The sequence below is a fragment of the Heliangelus exortis genome, chromosome 6, assembly GCF_036169615.1.
Source record: "Heliangelus exortis chromosome 6, bHelExo1.hap1, whole genome shotgun sequence".
In the NCBI taxonomy this organism is placed as follows: Eukaryota; Metazoa; Chordata; class Aves; order Apodiformes; family Trochilidae; genus Heliangelus; species Heliangelus exortis.
The window spans coordinates 38,492,761-38,506,687 of record NC_092427.1 but is presented as its reverse complement, the minus strand read 5'-3'; the positions used below and the strand labels follow the sequence as shown (position 1 = coordinate 38,506,687).

The 13,927-nt window shown below is 42.0% G+C and overlaps 1 protein-coding gene across 3 annotated transcripts in view; it reads left to right on the top strand.

Moving 5' to 3' along the window:
* Nucleotides 1-9,932, top strand: part of BMPR2 (bone morphogenetic protein receptor type 2) — a 91,847-nt gene extending 81,915 nt beyond the window's left edge. The window contains exons 12-14 of one of the 3 annotated variants that reach the window (XM_071747954.1): nt 105-1,384; nt 2,330-2,410; nt 2,697-2,831. In XM_071747954.1, the coding sequence (XP_071604055.1) occupies nt 105-1,384; nt 2,330-2,379 (1,330 nt within the window). In that variant the 3' untranslated portion in view covers nt 2,380-2,410; nt 2,697-2,831. Of the gene's footprint in view, nt 1-104; nt 1,385-2,329; nt 2,411-2,693 lie in introns of all 3 variants that reach the window. The other 2 variants (XM_071747953.1, XM_071747952.1) reach the window with 2 other exon arrangements.
* The last annotated feature ends 3,995 nt before the right edge of the window (nt 9,933-13,927 follow it).

The following is a 13,927-nucleotide window of genomic DNA, read 5'->3' as shown; positions in this document are numbered from 1 at the left end:
CATACATAAGAAGAAAGTCATTCAGCTCTCTTAAAAGAGGCTTTATAATGTGAGGTGATTTTTACCTACATGGTCTTAATATTTAACTTCATTTTTTCTTGAAGGAATCTGTCACATCATAGGCGTGTGTCAAAGATCAGGCCATTTCCAGATTACTCCTCCTCTTCCTACATTGAGGATTCCATCCACCACACTGACAGCATAGTGAAGAACATTTCTTCTGAGCATTCGATGTCCACGACGCCTTTGACTTCAGGGGAAAAGAACAGAAACTCCATTAACTATGAGAGGCAACAAGCACAAGCTCGCATCCCGAGTCCTGAGACGAGTGTCACCAGTTTGTCCACCAACACCACCACCACCAACACAACTGGCCTTACTCCTAGCACTGGCATGACCACCATATCTGAAATGCCTTACCCGGATGAAACAAACTTGCATACTGCAAATGTCATGCAGCCAGGTGGGCCCACCCCTGTTTGTCTGCAGCTGACAGAGGAGGACTTAGAGACGAATAAACTGGATCCAAAAGAAGTGGACAAGAACCTGAAAGAAAGCTCTGATGAGAACCTGATGGAGCATTCCCTTAAGCAGTTCAGCGGGCCAGATCCACTCAGCAGCACCAGTTCCAGCTTGCTCTACCCGCTGATAAAACTTGCAGTGGAGGTGACAGGACAGCAGGACTTCACACAAGCTGGCAACGGTCAAGCATGTTTGATTCCAGATGTCCCATCTGCTCAGGTCTATCCTCTGCCCAAGCAACAGAACCTTCCCAAGAGGCCCACCAGCCTCCCCCTCAACACCAAAAATTCAACGAAAGAGCCACGGTTAAAATTCGGTGGCAAGCACAAATCAAACTTGAAACAAGTGGAGACGGGGGTTGCCAAGATGAACACTATCAATGCTGCAGAGCCTCATGTTGTGACAGTTACCATGAACGGGGTGGCTGGGAGAAGCCACAGCATAAACTCTCACGCTGGCACAGCCCAGTACGCCAACGGCACGGTGCCGACCGGCCAGGCAGCCAGCTCGGTAGCACAGAGGGCTCAGGAAATGCTCCAGAACCAGTTCAGTGGAGAGGATAGTCGGCTGAATATTAATTCAAGCCCTGATGAGCACGAACCCTTGTTGAGGAGGGAGCAGCAGGTGGGCCATGATGAAGGGGTTCTGGACCGCCTGGTGGACAGGAGGGAGCGACCGCTGGACACCAGCCGGACAAACGCCAACAACAACAACAGCAATCCCTGCCCTGTGCAAGACACAGCCACAGCCACTGTCCAGAACATTGTGAGGAACCCTGGGCAGACCCAGACAAGAAGAGCACAGAGGCCCAACTCGCTGGACCTGTCGGCCACAAATAGCTTGGATAGCTGTAGTATGCAGTGTAAGTGCCCGCAGGACTCAACGCTTTCCCTGACAGGTTTTCACTTTAAAACCACATGTATCTGCCCAAAGAGAAAGCATTTCTGTCCCTTCTCAAAGCATACTTGCTAAATCCCATCCAAATGTGATTTCTGTTAGCACAATTTCAGTCTTGTCAGTAAAGTCCTGTCTCCATCAGCTCCAGCACAGGTTAGGTCACAATCTTCCTGCCACATGCATGGCACTGATTTGTCCCTTTATAACCTCTCTACTCTTACTCTAGGAAGGGAGTAATTTCTACCTTCCATTATTCCTTGCAGCTTCAAAGCATATTCAAAAACTTCCTATTTCTTTCTTCAGGGGCACATTACACCTACTTCTTATTTTTCCTGATTGTCTCAAAGTAGGTGTCTCCAAGACGCATTGATTAAAATAATTTATTATAATAACTGCTTAAATGATTCAGCACCTTTAAAGCAACTGATTTTACTGTATTAGCCCAGTCTGGGGAGAGGGTCAGGCATTCTCTGTCTTAACTCTAACAATTGCAGCAAGCCTTTGTCAGTTTACCATGTACACACTAAAAATGAATCAAAGTAGTTAGAGAAGGAATTGATTTCAGTAGACATCTTGACTTGAGTTGAAATCTTGCTGAGGTAAAGATAAAAGGTTATTGCAGTAACTTTCTTTAAATGAAGGTTAACTTAAAAGAAAGGGTTTGAAAGTTATACAAAGTAGATCAGATTTTGACTAATTTTACCATGACTGAAGTTGATTTTGCCAGTATTGCAACCCCGCATCCCAAATCCTGACACAGTACCTGCATGGAGCATGGACTGTTTTGTCTCCAGGTGAAATGCTTTGCCAGGTGAAGTAGGATTTGGGGATGTATGATGTAATTATGCTATTAAAAGTTTAGCCTTTGCCATCCTACAGCAGCGACATCTTTTTGTACCTCCTGTTGCAGGTAATGTAAGGTACTATGATTGCAAAAGCCCCTCAAATCTCAAATGCTGATTCTGCTGTTTGATGCCAATGTGCATTCAAGGTAACACAAATTACTTCACTGAAGTAATTTCTGACAGAGAACAGAATCTGACCCTTGTTTTAGTGGCAGCTGCTGTGGTTGGAACACCTCTCTGTGTCTCTGCCACGCAGTTGCTTTTCTGTGATAAGATTTTGTTCTTTTGTTCTGTTTTGCATGAATAACAGCCAGTCTAAATCTTATCTTCCTCCTTACTGCTATTTCCTTCTCTCGTCTTGTTTCTTTTGCTTGGTTGGTCGGTTTGGGATTATTTTTCTTGTTTGTTTCATTGTATTTTTTTGTTCAGTAGGTGAGTCCTCACAGGATGGGAAGTCTGGCTCTGGGGAGAAGATCAAGAAGCGTGTGAAGACTCCGTACTCCCTGAAGCGGTGGCGTCCCTCCACCTGGGTCATCTCCACAGAGCCCCTGCCCTGCGAGGTCAACAACAACGGCACCGACCGCCCGGGACACCCCAAATCCAACACTGCTGTCTACCTGGCAGAGGGGGGCACTGCCACCACCATGGTGTCCAAGGATGCAGGAGTGAACTGCCTGTGAGACCCTTTCGAAAGCAAACAAAATGACCTTTTACTTATTTTTTTTCTTTTCTCTTTTTATTATTTTTTTTTAATTTTTTTTTCATTATTTTGAAAAAAAAAAACCCAACACACAGAAGACATTTTAAAAAAACTGCTTTCTCCTCCTGTCAGCAACCCCTACCGAGGACTCGCTTTAAATAGATCTCAGCTATGCAGAAAATTTTTAGCTTATGCTTCCATATTTTTTATTTTGTTTTGTTTTTTGAACGTTTTTGCACTTTTATTTAGTATCGCTAAAGTTAAGTCTGTCTGTTTTGACCACGGAATATATATATGTGTATCAAAAATGTGGTCTCAAAATATTTTTTTAAAAAAAAAGTAACAAAAAAAAATGGTATTGCTGATAATCAGTTTGGACCAGTTTCTTAAGGTCACTAAGATCATAAGCAGACTCTAAGACAGGTTTGACTGCAGTGGTGTCTTGTAACCATGTTTTGATTTCTGTGCACAAGCTAGTCTGTATATTTCTCTGTTACAGAGTGTATTACTCTCTTTTAAACCTCTTATTTTTCTTGTGTCATGTTGAAATGTGCAATAGTCTATAGTTCACAGTATGCTTTATTGAAAACTGTGTTTCTGAAACTGCCACGTGTTCCCCTTTCTGCATTTGTTGATTTTTCCCCTGACAGTGGAGTTGTCAGCCAGTCATGACAGGGAACTCTGCTCACCATAGCCAGCCTGAAGCAGCTGCCTAAATCACACTGTGTTCTGAGGTGACAGTGCATGGATATTCCCCAGTTTGAAAGGGCTTTTAAAAAAAAAAATTTAAAAAAATCCAAGCCCAGTACCTTTCCTTTGATCCTCCTGTGAAATTCTGAATAACAGAACTTTGAACAGGCATAAGCAAACCATGTTAGCCCTTTTTTTCCATATTATTTTGTGTGCAGTTTCAGCCCTGTATTCCTGTAACACCTTATTTAGATCACTAATGATGTACGTTTTAAAATACATTTTATTCAGAAATCTTAATAACTGCCATGCCTAAAAAGTCTACTGAAGATAGACTGTGGCCATATGTTGTTTACAGAGGAAAAATCATGGATCTTATTTGGCATAAAACAGTTTTGTGATGAGTTGCAAATCTTTCCTGTTACACCTCCTGGCAGGCAGTCTGGGGTAAGATCAGCCTGATTGGTTTTGTGGGTAGGTGCATCCTAATTGACTGTTGTTGCTGAGTTGAGTTGAAACTGTTCCTCCTCCCTTCAGAGTTTTTAGAGCCCCTCATTCATCTTGTGAAAATTTATTGCATGCTTTTAAAATTCATGATTATGAGTGTGGGCAGGGGAGGGCTGGGGTTTTTCCCCTCTGCTTAGACCTTTCTTTCAGTTTGTATGCACATTAATTTTAGGTGTCAGTGACATTAATGTTACATTAATGTAACAGCTATGGAGATAAACTGTTTTTTCATCATGTCAAGCAAACCTTGCCCTTTTTTTAGAAGGATTGTCTTTACTGCCTACTGAAAGAAAATTAATTTCCTTCTTTGTCAGGACACCTCCTTCCATCTAAGAAATATCCTTCCATGTGAGAAAAATGATTTCTGGTTGCAAATATTTCAGTAAAAGCTATTTAGATAAAAAAGATAGAAGACATGTCAGCTTTTGGTACCCAGTAAGGGCTTATCACTTTATCTGAAAATGATATGAAAATGTATCTGGGGATGTTCAAAGAAAGAAAATCTATTCAGTCAGCCTGCCAAGCTCCTGTGGCAGGATGCTGGCAGCAGACAATTGCCTCCCCCAGCCAGGCTCCTTTCAGCTGACTGAAACAGATGCTCTGTGCTTTCAGGCTCATTTGTTTCCTTGCTGTGATATCATTTTTACCCCCGGAGGTAAACTTTGCCACCCCTGTTCTGATATATCTGATAGTACAACTAAAATGATGTACTCCTTGCTACATCTGATCCTTCCTGCTGCCCAAACTCCCTTGCCCAAGCTCGATTGCTATGATTTTCACTTGTAATGCTTTTTGATGTTTCTTAGGTTCTCCTAGATACCTCCAAGAGATAACTCTCTAAACCCAGGCATCGACTAAATGTAGTTGTAGAGACACAAGCCATGAGACACCTTTTGGGCTCCCTGTGTTCTTTAAGCACCAGTTCAAGTGGTACCTTTCGTCTCTGAGGCTTAATTCTGTCATCCTGCTGCAGTTTTATCTCCCCTCTCCAAAACTACAGCCTTCCTCTGGCTCTGCTTTCAATTCCCTCTCCAGCCTCCCATCTGCTGCAGCCTCACATCCCAGATGTTGAAAACCTGCCAGTTGCTCAGCTGGGTTTCAGGACTTGAGTCAGAATTGCTGGCACCCTGCTCATGATGCTGGCTGGGGTTGGGGTTTTCTTCTCCATTGGCCCTGGAGTCTCCACGTGAAGCAGAGGGTGCTGTTCTGGGATGGTGCAGACTGAGGGTTCTTCACTCCTTTCCCCATGGCTCTTTGTTTGGCAGAGGCCAAACTCTGGGGAGAGAAGAGTTAGTTGCTCCCACTCCTGTTTCTTTCTGCTCAGACAGTCTTCTGGCCTTTCTTTTCAGGCCAACCCTTTGTAAGAAACCCAACTTTTTAATGCTCAATGCAGTCAGAACCATTTCAATACTGGATGAAAATGTTCTTCTGCAGTTTTCCTTAAATGTTCTTATAGCAAGCAGTTTCTTTTCCTCTATTTCTTTTGGGATAAATTATAATCAGTAGAAGGTCTTGGCTTTGTAATCTACCACGGACAAACATATTTGGTAACATAACAGAAGTGTGCATTAACTACAAAATACCCCATAAGTTAAATAGAGGATAAACTATTTATTTTTAAAGGTCAGTCAAAACAAACTCTTAAGTAGGTACCAAAATACTGTAGTTATGCACAGCTAGGTGAGATCAGATTTCAGTCCTTAATTTAGTAATGTCCTTTTTTGCTCACAGCACATAATCCAATCTCCACAGAATACCTTCTCTGTAAATCTAATGCTGAATTGTTTCTCATACCATGGGGAATCATCCTTAACCAAATGAAATAAATGTAAGAGAGAGAATTCTACAGATCAGAGACGTGGGTAGTTGATAAATGTGCTATAATCAGGGGAGACAAAGGTGTTTTCTTTGTGGGTTGTTTTGTTTTGTTTTTGAATGGATAATGATGAAAGTTGATAATTTTCTATCAATTTCTCATGTATATTGCAGACAAGATAAATATAGCAAAATGAAAATAGAATGATAGTGTAAATACCTATGAATTGTGCCACTGTCAAATAGGCAACAGTAGAATATTTGCTATGGTAATTTATAATGTATAATTCAAGTAAAATGTTAGAGCAAACATGTGATGTTTGTATATATAAGCCAAAATCCAGAATCTTACTGGTTTTAGAAAATGATGTGCTAGTAGAAGCCAGAAGAGTTGGTTAGGTTAATGCATTGTCTCTTTCTGTTTCTTATAATAGGGATGCTCACCACCATAACCTGGTTTTTAGAATGTGAATTCTAACCATTTGGACAGACATGCCTCATAATCAGATTTATTTTCTTCTCAAGTTTATATTTACAGCTCAGATTATTTGCAAAACTTCCCCCCAATTTGCTTATAATGCTCAATAGCTCAATGTACTAAACGAGTAGTGTTGAAAATGCCTTTCTTGAAACTCCAAGATGCACTTAAACTGCACAGCTAAAGGTAAAATAATTCCTAATTTAAAAGAAAACCAACTGATACCATCATTTGAATATTCTCAGAAACAAAGGACATTTCTGTTTGTGTTTGTTTCTTACTGCTGTTCATCTGTGTCTTGTTTCCATACAGAAAGTGACCTAAATTTCAAAAGCAACAGTTTCATTTTTTTCAGTGAAGTGGGGACAAAAAAACCATGCAAGATGGATGCTGACAGGTTTCAGGAAATAAAAAAAACCAAACAACAAGCCCACCTTATAAGTATGCTTAGAAAGTATGTATCTTCCCACCTGCCAGCCTTCTCCAAAAGAAATCTTTAATGCTACCTGTCTCAGAAAGGAGAATAAGTTCTGTATTTGGAGGGAATAGATCATTGGGCTAAATTTAATAATAATGGCCTTTTTACTTAAAAAAGATACATTGCTTGTGCCATAGTCTCAGTGTTCAGTACATTTTGCTCTGATGATATTCCTTTTTTAAGTGTTAAAAAAATATATAGTCCACTAATAACGTTACTAAGTATATGTTCAGATTATAATTTCTTTCACGAAAAACATTCAGACATTGTAGCCATTCTGCCACTGAAACATTATTAAGCCTAATTAAGGAGAATTTTAGAATTCACACATGCAGTCAGTGCAGAAGAAATCAATTATGCTGTAATTCTCACTGGTATAAAAAATATGACAGCACCTATTGCTGTAACAGGCCTGTTTAAAGTAATACAAATAATAATTGTCAAGCTCAGTAGCGTATACATGACCCGATGTCTAACTGAAATATTTGGAGCAGCTTATCAAGGACAATTGAAAGATTGATTAGACTATGAAAGTTGGATCATAGACTGGATAACTTAGTATTCTGCATAAATTTGGATTATTTGCAGTTTTCTCTCTGGTCTCCCACTGTCCATTTTAACAGGTAAATAGATTAATCTCCTTTTCTAAATGCGCTTACTGTTTTTTGTTCAAATTCAAGCCTTTCTTCAGTGAAAAAGCTGCACATATCGCAGTGAAGCCAAATATCTGTATTTTTATGTAAACTCTGTATGTATTTAGATGCATATGTATGTTGTGCATAAATTCCAGGAGTAAATTCTGCGAGTTACAGCATCAGATGGTGGCAGTGGCAGTGAGTACAGTGTTCTTTTTCTGATGCCATTTTTAAGTTCAGTGCATCACAGTAAAATTGGGATCAGGCTCTGACATAGCACCCAGTGGTGCAACATCTCCCACGCCAGACTTGTCACTGATTGTTCAGGGGGAATGGATTTACGAGAGAGAAAGCTAGGAATGCACATGAGAAACTTGATCTGAAGCCGAATAATTTCAGGTGCCTCTCTTAAAGGTTGAAAAGTAACCGAAAATACTGAATGCATGATAATTTTTACAAGGGTTTTTAGGGTAGTAGCACTAGTTATGTGTGTGGTTGCCATTTATAAACATAGTCTTAAATCCAGTGACATTTTAGGCTTCTATATTGTCATTTAAAACTGTAGCTGTAGAAATACATCCCTTTTTTAATCTCACACTCCCCTCCTGCCCCCAGCACATTCAGTTTTGATGTGAAATAGTAAGAAATCAGATCTGGATTGGCTAAAAACTTGTAGCAGAATTTCCACTTCTGCAGCTGGCAGATGCAGAGACTCCTGGAAATCAAAATGAGTTCTGTTTGGCACGAGTGCACCTGCAGAAATGGACATCTGACCAGCTTCTGTTTGAGCTGAGTGCTGCCGAAATCAGAGAGGAGTCTGCCAGGGATTGCCCCCAGAGGCAGGTCAGGTTCTGCTGGCACTGGTTGTAAAAATTTCTTGGGAGGATTTCCCAGGGAAAGCCAAGGTGGAAGGTGGGAGTGGAGGGTTTCCAGGTAAAGCCTCATGTGCACCTAAGCCCTTGGATGCTGAGCTGGGCTGTGTGCAGGTCTGATTCATGCTGCCATGCCTTCCCAAGATGAATTGGTTTTTATGGCCATCTCTATTTATTTCACTGTGGTCTATTATACATATGTGGATAATGAGCAGGAACTAGAGTGAGTTATGTTGATTAATAATGTAATTGTCAGGTATTTTTAAAAGCCTGTTGATCAGCAGTTGTGTAAATTTTCAAGTCATTCAAATGCTTCAGCAGACACAGGAACTGTCAGAGTAAGAAGGATTTCTGCAAAGTTCTTGCAGGCCTCTGCAGAATTCTCACAAGAGCACACATCCCTAGCATCTTGCCCAGTAACTATGTTAAAGCAGAATTAATTAGCCTTTGTAGCTTCCTAGTTGCAAGGTCTCTCAAAAGTCAATTTTTGTAGCCTGTTCTCTTGTTTTTCAGACAAAGAAAAAACGTGTGAGTTTTTTATCTAGAGTGCTTGATTAACTTCTTTTTGTACTTCAGAGCTGTGTCATGAAGACTCACACTTCAGTCTTGTTGACTCAAAAGGAAAGAAAATAGTTAATGTGTCTGTAGGTTGTTCCCAAGAGCAAAGGAACAGGCAAGTCCAAGTTATAGCTGACTTTCATTTGTCACTTTTAAATTTCCTGGTTTGTGACTCTCTTCTCTCTTTCACACTGTTGAAATGTATTTAAAAAGGTTTGTATGTAATGTTTCTTGTCTGCTCTATGTCTCTAGAGGAAAGTGTGCTCTATTCACATTTATATAAGCTGGAATCATGTTTCACAATCGCTGTTGATTATTTTCCCCATAAATGCAGTATAAGAGGAAAATGAGCATGGCAAAGACTGATTTCTAGGGTTTGGTCTGTAGAAGCTGAAATGAGGAGATGTCAAGCTGCCATTTTCCTGATGAAAGACTGTAAAGAGAGCATTACTTTCTGAGCGAGCTTTTCTGGGGAAGAGGGGGAGAAACCCTAGAGTATGTAGTCTCATCAGAACCCTTTTGTTAACGGGTATTTTTGGGTTTCCTCTCAAATAACTGAGGAAATATCATGTATGAATTTATAAATAATTGCTTTTTCAGTTATTTCTTTTGTATAAGCTGCCCAATACCCTTGCTATGCTGTATAAGTTGTGTTTCATGGAACAGTGTGAGTATGAAATAAAAAGCTAATTTTTGTTTTTTAATCATCTGTGGATGCCACTATGAAAGCTGACATTGTTAAAGCCACTACAGAGTTTTCTATGAATACTTGTAAGAATTGCTTTGTTATATATAAACCTAAATAAAGAGATTGTATTGATACAGAGACGTTGGATAAGAGCATTTAAAAGGCTATTCTTTAGGTCTAAAGGAAAAAGGCTTGCTGTAAAATGGTGCATTATTCCATTTATTAAAGATCATATTAATGACATAAAGCATGGTGTTCTGTGGGTTTTTCAGGGTGTTACTGGCCATGAGTGCTAAGGCATGCTCCCAGGAAGGAGAGGAGAGCCTCTGGTGCAGCTGTGTGGTGTTGGGTGAAGGATAAGGAACTACTTCAGTGCCAAGGGATGAACAGGACTGTCAGATAGCTGAGCAGGGTGTGGGAGATGCTGCAGGGCCCAGGTAACAGCCAGCAGCCACCAGGCCTTGATCCAGTGCCTCTCCTTGCTTTTCCTGCCCACTCTCACCCCTCAGCCACTCAACATGCTTGTACTGGCAACCAAAAGCAGTTGGTAGGCATCTCAAAGCAGCAGGCCTTAACATGGCCTCTTCTCATGCCTTGTCCCCCTACTAAGTGCTTAAATGCAGAAAAACAAAAGGGAAAAACAAAAACCAAACCAACAAAAAAAAAACCAACACAAGAAAAAAGAAAACAGGAGAAAAGGAAAAAAAAAAAAAAAAAAAAAAAAAAAAAGAGGTGTTAAACTAAACACTTTTCTTCTTTGCTTTTGGTGTAGCTGCACTGGAGCAGAGCCCAGGACTGATGGCAACCAGGCATGAGAGAGGACCAGAGCAGGATACAGCCCCTGCAGGTGGGACAGTCAATCCAGCATCCTCCTGCCCTTCCCACACACACTGCTGCACTGTTTCCCCTCCCTGTCAGGAGACAATGCCAGGGCACTCTTAAAAGCAAGAGCTTACTTAACTTGTGTTAATTATTTTTCTCTATCCGCAGCAATGATTTTTGCAAGCAAATAAAGTGGTGCAAGTCTTCCACCTCTATGGCCAAAGAACTACCTTTAGAACCCAAAGAAAGAAAGGATATAGAATGAGGAGCTTCATTTCTTCCTGCCATAAATAAGGAGGAAGCAACAACCTGAGGCAAGCAGGGAATGGGCTGAGAAACCCCTGGGTGCAGGGAGGGACCGTGGCAGACCTGGCTTTTCCTGGGAGGCAGCCTCTGTGTTCCAGGATGGATCTGCAGCAGCTCCCTTGGGGGGTTTCTGCCTCAGAAAAGGAGGATTAGGAGATGAGGGCAGTTCCTGACAGGAAGAAGGTCCCTCCCTGAAAGAGAGCACTGTGCTCCTGTGCAGTGGCTTGCTGCTGGCTGGGGTGGCTGAGGCCAGCTGGGCAGGGGTCCTGCCTGTGTGGGGGCTGTAAGGACACCCCCAGCCAGCAATTCTCACTCCTCCCCAACCAAGTGCTGCCCTGCCCAGCAGCTGGGGCTGAGCCTTATCCTCGGGGCACGGGAGAAGCCTTGACTCAGCTCTGCAGTAACCAAGACTTGGTGGTGAATTTCACTGATAGATTATGTGCTGGGTGTGTGAGCTACCCAGGCTTAAGAGCGAGCAGATTTCCCTGTGTGACCTCATACACTCATCTCAGCCAGCTCCCTCCTGCAGAAATTACAACCACTTTTATTCGGCTTCTGCTTTGCTAATGGGAAATGAAAGTAAACCAACAATAATTATATTCCCCTTTGTTCCAGAGCAGTGATGCAGCTGCAGAATGTACTTTGTGGAACGCGGCCATGTCAGTCTTCCACTTGTTTCCATTCAGGGTTTTTTTTCCCCATTTACTTCTTGCTAATTCTGATGTTATGGAAATTCTCCACGTGCAGGAGATTATAGACATCTGCTCACTGCCATGACCCAAAGCACATTCTATTGGATAAGAAGGTTAATTTTCTACTGGCAGGAAAACTCAGCTATACCAAAATGTTTGTATCTGAATAAATTCAGCTTTTCACCTCAGCCTGAAAGGTTGTCATTCTCCATCCAAAGAGGAGCTGAAATTGTTTGATTCCTAGCATTTAAGTGGCACGCTCTGGTGTTCTGCTTTTATGTCTGGGCATCTTCCTCTTTCAGCTCTCAGAACCACAAGGGGAGCCTGTGAGAAATCCACAAATGGTGACCTGAGCCCACGTCATGCTTTGGGGATCACTTATGCCTCTTTGATAAAGAGGAGAGAGAATGCTGCCTGAAACAGCTGGCAGACTCCCTGTCTGTCCAGGGAGGTCTTTGGAAGAGGGTTCAGGAAAGCAAGGCTGTATCCACTTAGCAAACAGCTTTTTATACTGGGGCTCCCATGGGCACTGGAAAAAATCTAAAGGGTGCCAGTATTGAAAAAAGTCAAGGGGCAGCTTCTCAAGTGCATGAGATGGAGCTGAGGAAGGGGAAGGAGCATGGAGGGAGGGCAGAGCCATGGTAGGACTCTGCCTTTGGCTCTATTTCCTTGTTCTCCCTGCCAAGTGCTAGTAGGAAAGGATAGTGTAGGGCATGGTGATAAAGAGGGTACAGAGGTTGTACAGCTCCCTGACTGGTGTCACTGCCTGCAACAGCCCTGCAGGCAGCTCCTAGGAATGGCACAGCCTTTTTTGCTGCCCTTTGTCACCGAGTGCAGCCTTTGCTTGTGAGGAGTTCATGCCATGGGCTATCAGATTTCCCAGTCAGAATGACCAGAAAATAAAAACTAATAATACATAAGGTACTTGTGTGGGCACAGGGCTGTGTGCACAAGCAGTGAGGTCAGTTTGTGCTGTTTCAGGTTTTGGTACTGATGGGTGGGCTGCATTTTTTTGCAGAGACTGGTATTTTACCAGTCTGCTGCAGTATTGAAATTATACTGTTTTCTCTATTCCTTTCTCCCTTCCTGCCCTCTCCTCTTATATGAAAAACAATTCTCAAGCCCTGTAGGTGTGCTGTATATTCTAGCACCTCCAGTTCTGTGGATGAGTTAGAAGCCCAGCTCTGACACAAAGCACTGCAGCAAGTGGTAGGTCTGATGCCAGCCCATGGGGAAGATGCTGGTGCTGAGCACATGGGTTTCACTGTGTGAGGAGGTGGCCAGAGAACCTCCAGCAGCAGGGAGACCCTTGATGGGTCTCTGCTGAGGTGTGAGGTGTTAGCTGAGGACCTGCAGATCTGTTGCCATGCCAAGAGTTGTCTTGCTGGACCAATAAAATCAAACTTAGCGATAATGTGAACAACTGAAACATTTTGCAGTCTGTAGTTCCATTATACTCACAGTACAAAAATGGTGCTAGTGGCTTGCAGGATTCAGAGATGTAAAACATGTCTTTCCTGCTGCTTATTTTCTCAACAGAACCCAAGAGCAGTTGCAGTCCCTCTCAGCTGGCAAGAGCTCACCTGGGGACCCCATCCTAGCTCCTTCCCTGCAGCACTGCTCATCCATGGTGAGGTGTTTGCTTGGTTTTGAACATGAGTTTTAAAAAATGGATCTGTGAGTACTGGAAAACATGTCACATGTAGGTGAGCTTAGCACTGGTTTCTAAAGACATGAACCTCATGCTTCTCCTACGTGTGCCAGGAACCTGCAGTGGAAGCACCTCAAGCCTGCAGGTAAGTGTTGCATTGAGGAACAGGGTTAGTTTGTCAAAAATATGTTAACTTAGTGCCAGTGAGACACTGAGGCCTCAGGATGGTATTTATAAGATAACTTTTCTTACAGATTCTGCTTCTTAAGCTGCAGCAAGAGCACATTTTGCTTTAAGTTGTCTTCTGCTTATTATATGTAGTTTGGTTTATGTCCAAGGTCCCATCTGTTGTTTTTTAAATGTTTTAATCTTAATACCTTATTTCAATCTGCCTGCTTGCCTCCTCACTCAAATCCCCCCAGATATTCTGAAATATTAACTAGGATCTTACAGGTTTTGTGTGAAGCAAATTCTATTACATTTGTCCTATTTTTCAAGTGTCTTTTTCTCCTGTTGATGTTGAACACCCACATAAACAAGCAAAACAAACTCACTCAAGAGGGGAGGGATGAGAAATGCAGTGAAATATCCTGGGGCATAATCTAGTGTTTAGATTAGACTCACTGAATCTTTAATCTTTCAACCTTCAATAGGACTTGCAACAACAGTAGCTAAAACAATTTCAGGCACAATAATGCTCCTTTACACGTGTTGCTTTGCAGACATCTAATTTTGGACTAAGACACGAGCATATTTGCAGCTACCTGGAGT